This window comes from Sinocyclocheilus anshuiensis, unplaced genomic scaffold (assembly GCF_001515605.1).
Source record: "Sinocyclocheilus anshuiensis isolate Anshui unplaced genomic scaffold, SAMN03320099.WGS_v1.1 scaffold454, whole genome shotgun sequence".
NCBI lineage: Eukaryota > Metazoa > Chordata > Actinopteri > Cypriniformes > Cyprinidae > Sinocyclocheilus > Sinocyclocheilus anshuiensis.
Genome location: NW_015548217.1, coordinates 4,417,791 through 4,426,906, shown reverse-complemented (window position 1 = coordinate 4,426,906; position 9,116 = coordinate 4,417,791). Strand labels below are relative to the sequence as shown.

Sequence of the window (9,116 nt, the reverse complement as noted above, 5' to 3'; positions counted from 1 at the left end):
TAATAAAAGAAAAAACAAAAAAATAAAAATTACAAAAACACAACAAAATTACTAAAACTTAAATTAAAATAAAAATGAAAAATATATAAAAATAAAACCTCATTTAGAATATTAATAAAACCTATAATAGTTTTCCATGATTCTAAAATAATGCTGTTTAGATTTTTGTAAAATAACAACATCAATATCAACTGGACCAAAACTTTCTGACAGTCACATGCTTTTTATCATGTTGGCCTCATTTGGTCTCATGGTTGTGCACATGAACAAATGCACTGTTACTATATGACTTCACCATAAAGTTTATAAGCTCTGCTCATTGCAGTGTGTGTGTGTGTGTGTGTCTACAGAGACAGAGAAGAGGGCTCAGTACATAGAGGAAGAGCGCCACATGCGGGAGGAGAACATCCGGCTGCAGAGGAAGCTCCAGAGGGAGGTGGAGCGAAGGGAGGCGCTGTGCCGGCAGCTCTCTGAAAGCGAGTCCAGCTTGGAGATGGACGAGCCACTCGGCTCAGCCACTATGGACGGACCCAAACAACCCCCCCCCCCCCCCCCAAAAAAACACTGACAATTTTGTATGTCACCTAATCAAACACACCTGATTTAACTCATCAGTAGAAACTCCAAGAAATGGGTGTGTCAAACAAAGGAGACATGCAAAATGTGCAGTAGTGCAGGGGCTTCAGGAATGTGATTGAGAACCACTAGTCTATAATAATATCATAATTGCTGTTTTAATGATGTGGAAGCTGACATTATGGAGTATGCCACTAACTTAAAAAAAAAAACAACAACAAAAAATGCATGCTTTCACTGCATGATGTAGCTTAGTAGAATGTATTTATTCACGAAGACAATTTTAGTTTCAAAGTATCATTCTAAAAAAAAGGCTTATTTCAGTATTACAATATTATTTTTTAAAACATTAATCTGTTATTTATGCAATTGTATTTGCACTGTAAATATAGCTAAATGTTTTTTTTTAGGTGCAGCTTCTGTGCAACTACTACGTTGCAAAAAAGCATTTTGTTGATACTGATTTCATTTAATTGGTAACACCCAGAGCTGGGTAGATTACTTACAAATTGTAATCCGTTACTGATTCCAAATTACATGACAAAAATGGTTGTTATTAACATAATCCATTACATGACACATTTTAGGTAATATAATCAGACTACTTTTAGATTACTTTTGACCTAACTCGTTTATCACATTGATTTGAATAGGATAATCTTGTACCATATTAACATAAAAATACAAAGAGTAAGAAAATATATTCCATTTGTTGTTATTAACAACATTAAGTGCATTTAAAATGACATTACGTCAAGGTTTCCCAAACTAGGGTTTGTGTAGGAACTGCAGGGGGTTTAATGAAAAGCTAATAATTTATTAAATCATAAAAAGGTTCAAATAAATCATTTTAAAATCAATCAAAATAAAAAAACTTACTAAGAAAATGAACTATTTTATTTGTTTACGTGCATGTCGTGTGACCAAAACCAATGAACATGCAAATGTAATACTTCATTATTAAAATATTTATTTTAAAATATCAGGTGTACTTCAAGTAAATATATTAGGTAAAAGAGAAAAAAAGTTTGTGAATATGTGAATTTTAATGTGTTAGAAAGACAAAAGCCTTCCAAAGACATAGAAATACATGGTTAACCTACAGAGTAGGATGAGTCAATAAAGTATGAATAATTTATTGCTATTGCGTAAATAATATGTAATCAATAAAAGAATAACTAGTCTGATTGCGAGTATTTTAAAATGTAATTTAATCTAATTACAAGTACTTAATTTTTGGAATCTGATTACGTAATCAAGATTACATGTTCAGGTTACAGCTCTGGTAACAGCCCACAGTGTCTTATTATTCAGATTGAATTTATTGATTAAATTTAGTAATTTGACAAAAGATGCATACATCTAATAAGGTTACAAAAAATGCCCTGGTAATCATTTGCCAAATAATGCTCTGTAATGTAGTTTCTCACACAACTGTGAATTGAAACAATATGAAAAGCTTTGGGAATCAGCTGGCCACAACAGGCCTAACCAGTCAATGTACCAGCACAAAAACATACTCAACAAAGTATCGTATAATTATTGTTTTGGATAAATTCCCATCAAATTTCGCCTAACACCTACTGCTTCAACTAGATGCTCTGTTCTTTTTTTTTTTATTATTATTATGCAAGTAAAGAATGTGACAATGTTTACATGTGCCAAATACAGAATCACATGGACCAAACATATAACATAAAAGTAAGAAACATAGGCTAAGTAAAGAAAGTGGCAATATTTACATGTGCCAAATATAGACTCACTTGGACAAACAAACGTATATACTGATAGCCAACATTACAAGTTCATTCTGATTAGCTCCTGTATTTGCATTCTGTATAGATGCTCTGTTCTAACCTCCATCTATTTTTATGCAGGTATTTCAATGAGATGTCCGCTCAAGGCCTACGTCCCCGTACCGTATCCAGCCCCATTCCCTACAGCCCTTCCCCGTCCTCCAGCAGACCCATCTCACCAGGTACACCAGGTTTACTTGCTAAAATATTTGATGTACATTTCCTAATACTCTTAATCATTTTAATTTGCTATTGAAAAGTGTTTTAGTGTATGGGTCACAGTTTCTATTGTAATAATACAAAAACTTCATAAACTGATTCAGAGTTGGTAAACCTAAGTTGACTAAGTCAGATTCAGTCCACACCTCTCTTCAGGAGTAGGTCTGGCCAACATTTCTTGGCAGAACAGAACATTCAAATTAAACACTCAACACAATAAATCCCCAAGCACGTAGTACTTAGAAGATTTTTTTTTAGAAGTGGACTGCCTGTCTAGGCAGGTTATTTTGACATTATGGGTGCTCTGATAATTAAACATAAACATTTGGCTTAATAATAGGCAGCTACAACAAAAACCAAATTTTGACTGAAATCTAAGCATGTAACCATGTATGCATGAATGTTCTTTTAGATAAGATATTTTCAACAGATTAATCAAAATTGCAAAACTGGTCTAAATTATTTGTTCACTAATGTTAATATTTAGTTAACTCACTGATTTGACACAAAGGAGATGAATGACTTGAATTTCTATTCTCACCAAACTCCCTATTGATTGTTGTTGCATGGAAAATGGCAACCAGTATATTAATGCTGTATATAATGCACCTCAAGGAATTTGCTAAAGCCTCGCTGACTTTCTACGCATGCTCTGTTCTGCAGGGTTGTCATATGCGAGTCACACAGTGGGCTTCACCCCACCAACTACGCTGACCAGAGCAGGCATGTCCTACTACAATACACCCGGCCTGCATGTCCACGTAGGAGCCTCTCATGGCATTGCAGTGAGTTCCTTCTGCACCATCATTACTGTCTGTTTTCGCTCTCTCTCTCTCTCTCTGTTAATGTATTTGTTAAGACTGTCACGGATATATGCATGCCGTCAATGTGACCGATTTTGTTTTTTTTACGTAGTGTTTTATTTTTTTTTTACCTATTCTAATTGCTTTTCCGTTGCACTACGAAGAAAACTTTTTATTATATTTATGGTATTTTAAATGTATATTTTTACTAAACAGGGCACATTAGCGCGAGAGTGCAATTCCAAAACGGTGCCGATGGGAGGGAAAATTTCTGCGGGTGATTTACTAACAATGCACAAATTAAAGAACACAGACGCAACATCTCATTTACATATCGACCAAGGCAATATACCAAGCGCAGCGCAAATTAGCGTAGTTGCAAATAAAGAATAAAGAAATAAAGAAGCCACAGTACGTTGAAAAGAACCGGAGGCCGAAAAAGGTTTTCTAGAAGTTTTGATAGAGCTGGTATTGCGTGACTCCTAGTTGAGGGTTCCAAGTCGTCTTTTATTTCCTGAAGCAAATTAAAAATAACATGGCTTGGCAAACGATATGTTCGGTCTTCTGGCATTCCAAATAAATTAATATGTGTGGAAAAAATCCTCTCCTTTCTACCACGTGCTCTCTGTTCCCTGCGGTGCCTCCTCTAGTGGTCGACCGAAATGGGTTTTTTGACTGCCGATATCTTGGAAAGCAGGGTGGCCGATATAAAGCCGATATAATTTTATTTATTTTAATTTATATTTAAGAAATTAGAAAATGGATTAAAAATAATTGTGTAAAATAAACATACTTATACTTTAGAAGACAAAGCATTTTTCACAAATAAATAAATATTTAATAAAAATCTAAAGTAAACACGGTAACCAACAGGGCACTCAGTATTCTGGGAAGTTTGTGTGAATCCTTTTTTTTTTTTTTTTCAAATAAAGCCAAGGTAACACTCATTTTACATACAGCACGCAATGAAAATGACATGAATATGACAGCGGGCAACTGCATAAAGCACAGCATAATTTGAAATCACTAGTTTAAAGTTTGTCGATCGAACGTCTCCAGTGAAGCTGAACTCTCCACCTGTCCGCATTCAATTTGCACGGATCGACCATCACGCAGAGAACACGCGATCATGCAGGATACAAATGCGCACTTCACAAGATCTCAACTAGATTCGACGAAGTCTGCAAGGTTTGTGAAATTAAATGTTCATTAGTCATTCAAAGATGTGTTTAAATGATATAAATGCGTGTTTGCTGAAAGCTGACTGCAAATGAGAAAGTATTATAATGTTTGCCTTTCTATTACTAATAATATTAAAGCAATCGTTATAATACTTTTTTGTATACATTTTAATTAATTTGTTTTAACAGTTCTATCTGATTATTAGATAGACTTATATCCATATTAGACAGAACTGAACGACGACAGCGAACAAGAGGGAGAATGTGAGCGGTGTGCGCTCAGGCGCTGCGGCTGCCATTCTCAGCGCCGTCAAAATAAAATCCCGCCTCGAACACATCGGCTAAACAGAAAAACTTATTGGCCGATGCCGATATTTGAAAAATGCCAAATATCGGCCTTGGCGATATATCGGTCGACCACTAGCCTCCTCCTAGCAACAATAATTGCAGCCATTTCAAGCGCAAAATAGTTTAAGACATGCTTTTTTTGGGCGTTAAATAATGGCGCAAATGCCAGTAATTTGACGAGCGCAAACGTTAGTAAAACGTGTTTTGCTTGATTCATTTGAATACTCTGCTCCCATACATTTTGCATCTGAAAGGGAAACTCCTACAAATGCATATTCAATAAGGTCAGGCGCAAAGGTAACTGTTTCCACGCCTTTTCAGCGCTGATTCTTCACTGCGCGTCTATAGTAAAACCTGACAGTACAGTTTTAACGCCAAAAGATGGTTTGCGCTGGCGCAAGCTGTTAGTAAAACTGGCCCTTAATGTGAACATTTGGTTTGGTCATCGGCCAGAGGAGGAAATCCAGTAGCTCTCAACCCCACCACGAACACGCCAGAAATGAGCTCCCCGAAGGCTGCCGGCAGTTCCCTTTTATACGCCACGCCTCGATGGAACATCCAATGGCGCATCACACCACATCATCAGTGAGCCTATCAGACGACAGCCAGTGCAGGAAGGAAGGAGAGAAAAACAAAAGCAAAGTGCAACAAAAATACAAAAAACGTCGGTCATAACAAAGAAAAAAACAAACTGACAAATACAATAAAACAAAGATACAAATAAACAGTGCTTACATTTTTTTTTTTTTTTTTGGAGGCCTACTCATATTACTGTTCAGGGCTGCATTTCCCAAAAGCTTCGTAAGCCTAAGAAGTTCGTAAAAACGATCGTATGACTGATCTTAATATTACGGTCTGTTTCCCAAAAGCATCGTAACTTAAGTAGCACTTGAAAATTATCGTAGATCTACGAGTGCTACGAGTAATCATAAAGCCCTAAGTGCATCGTAAGAAGACAGACTTATGCGGTCACCTGCAGGACAATCGGCAGATTACACCTTTAACTTTATTCAAGTGCGATGTGATTATACTGTAAGGATTTCATTGTACTTTACTATACACTTTATTACTCTTTTTTTTTTGTTTTACTAATTTATAAATGAAATAATTAAAAAGGGCAGACAAAATAGAAGCACACATCTAAATTAAATGACTGAACAAAAAAAATGAATAAAAGTAATGTAGGAAATATGCTTCAAAGATTGGGGGGGAAAAAATCTGTCAATGACTTGCCAACGTGCACGAAAACCAGCCATGTATTGGACCCGGAAATAACGTCTCTCTCTCTCTCTCTCTCTCTATATATATATATATATATATATATATTATTATTATTGTAAAGTATAATATTATACGTATAACTATAATATTATATAATATTGTATTGTAGCTATTATATCCGAGTTGTCTGGAACGCAGCATTAGGTTAACATTTTAATAAACGAGCGTGTACTACAATTACAAGCCTTTCTATAAGATGACATTTCAGCACTTGAAGCCATTCTATAAAGTGACATTTCAGCACTTGACAAACGGATAGCGACTCCTAAGTAGCACTTAAAGCACAGCTACGTGCGATTGTGTTAAGTGCATTTTTGGGAAACGCACGTGAAACAATAACGAACGATCGTAAAATGACTCCTAGAAAACGCTCTTAAGCGCTAAGATCGTTATCGAGAAACACAGCCCAGGTAAGTAATATAGTCTACAAAAGAAATCTAATAAAATAACCAAATGTAAAATAACTGTAGTTTTCACTGTACAATTTGATTGATTAATACTTATTAAAGCTAACGTTATTCAGAGAGCTGAGTGATTTTTTTTCTTTGCATTTTGTTGTTTAACATTGATGGCCCGATCTTCAGAAGGTGACTGCATATATATATTGACACACATCAGATTTTCTCCCAGCTGTTCACGTCCACTTAAGACATAAACTGTGTTTAAGTGAATACTCTCCAAGCAGGCCATTTTGACATATTTTTGTGTGTATTTGATCATTTGGACGCGCATCCGAAATCCGAAATTACAAATCTGTAATTTGCTTGTCCATTCTAGAGCGCACACACAATTCAGCCTAGCATCTCTCGCGCGGATTAATGTGCTTTCAAACGTGTCCCGCAATTTAGTAACAGTAAAGACTGCATTTTAAAAAGACGATCTTTATTATTATTTTTTTTTTAAGATTAAGTTTTTTCCAAGGCATTGCTAGATGCCAGCGTTTCCTGTAAAAGCTATGCAAAGATTTGATTTAAAAAACAGTATCATAACTATTAAACTATATCTTGATTGATTTTAAACCTTTATTTAACCTCAGAACGATCTCAAGGTAAAAAGAAGTGCTAAAGTCTGATTTTGTGGTGGCTGTTTTAAAATTAAATTATTATAATGTTAATTCTAGTGAAGAAAGATTTTGAAAGTTTGACGGTAATCAGTATTGAGTACTACTGTAAGGTTAACCCTGCCTGCTTTAAAAGTTTCCGAATGATTAACAGTTGAAAAAAAAAAATAATCAAATGTAATAAATTGAAAGTCACACTACTTATAACATTTTAAATAGGGTAACTTGTAATCTGTAACCTATTACATTTCCAAAGTAACCTTCCCAACACTGAGCATGATAGCATTCAAAAACATTTTAAAAAAATGTAGCTGCCAGAATAAGGATAAAATATAGTGCAGTCAACTGAAATACAATTTGAATTTAAATTGAGCAGGGAAAGTAATGTGACCTGAGCTACTGTGCAGCATGACATCTGAACTTTACTCGGTGAGGACATTATCCGTGGAAACACATATAGTGGTTCTAGATAGGGCTGATATGAATCTCCAGCTGTTTTAGACATCACATTTGTCATATCCCATGACAGTCTATAGACTGTTTTTCTCCCCCCACAGAGACCCTCCCCAAGGAGAAGCAACAGTCCAGACAAATTCAAGCGGCCTACACCCCCTCCGTCCCCCAACACGCAGGGTGGTGTCCAGCCCCCGCCTCCCCCTCCACCCGCCGTGCACCCGACATCATCCCAGGCCGCTCCACTGCAGCCGCAGCAGTCCTTGCAACCATAGATTAGTGAGCCATCGCAGGGACTCGAAACAGAGCTGCTTCACTGTAACATCCCTCAAGCCAAAGGCTTAACAATCCTCAATGTCTTCTTCATCTCGCACTGAAACCATTCATCTGTGTTGTGTTCATAGTTCTGTGTTTGGAAGCGTTGATTGTGTCCACTTAAGATGGCGTGTGAGGTGAGGTGAAGGCATTTCCAGCTCAAGAGGGAATGAACATCACTTCAGTGTATAGCACAGTTTTAGCAAGCACTTATTGCTTTGGCATCAGTGTGTGTCAAGCGATCTACACCTTTAGCAACCATTGCTTGTTTGTAGACTGACAAAAAATACTACTTAGGAAATTATGTGATCATATATTTTTCATAGTTGAGTATTTTTCCAGTGTTCAGAGTAACACTTTAAAAGTGTCAACCAGAGTGGACCAGCAGGACATTACGGAAAGCCACAGGTGTGCTTCTGTACTCCAAATAGAATCGTGGTCAAAGCAGCTAATGGCCTTTTAAGGATTAAACTGCGGCCCAATATCACGTTTGAATTCTTGGTTAATAATTCACAAGCAAGTGTCTCAGAAAGTAATTAAAAAAAAAAAGAGTCATCCTGGTTATTGCAGCAATATGTATTTGGCTATTTCCTTGTAATCACATTTTGAAATCAAGACAGCAAAAAACTTTGCATTAGTAATGAGTCTCCCAAAGAAGTGTCCAGGTCATATTTCATCCTAAAACCAGGAAGAAAAAAAGAAACCTATACATTTTTTTTTTAATAATTAGGCCTTTGTAGAACCAATTCATGTTATTATAATGCAATAGAAAAAAAATCAAATTTGCAATCTGCTCAACTGTATGTATGTGTGTGTATATATATGTATATATATATATATATAGAGAGAGAGAGAGAGAGAGAGAGAAAATATTAACGTTTATTTAGAAATATATTTGGATTTCAGAGCAGTACATTTTTCTTACATTGTGGCTTTATTTTAATGATGAGCACATTTTCCTTTCAAATTATATAATTGTAATGTGTGTGTATATATATATATATATATATATATAGAGAGAGAGAGAGAGAGAGAGAGAGAAAATATTAACGTTTATTTAGAAATATATTTGGATTTCAGAGCA

The 9,116-nt window shown here is 35.7% G+C and overlaps 1 protein-coding gene across 1 annotated transcript in view; it reads left to right on the top strand.

Annotated features, from left to right (window-relative positions):
- LOC107654058 (coiled-coil domain-containing protein 6) overlaps positions 1 to 8,569 on the top strand; it is a 22,449-nt gene extending 13,880 nt beyond the window's left edge. The window contains exons 6-9 of the mRNA XM_016440958.1: positions 351 to 503; positions 2,450 to 2,554; positions 3,255 to 3,376; positions 7,822 to 8,569. Coding sequence (XP_016296444.1) covers positions 351 to 503; positions 2,450 to 2,554; positions 3,255 to 3,376; positions 7,822 to 7,992 — 551 coding nt within the window. The 3' untranslated portion in view covers positions 7,993 to 8,569. The remainder of the gene's footprint in view (positions 1 to 350; positions 504 to 2,449; positions 2,555 to 3,254; positions 3,377 to 7,821) is intronic.
- Positions 8,570 to 9,116: the final 547 nt, after the last annotated feature.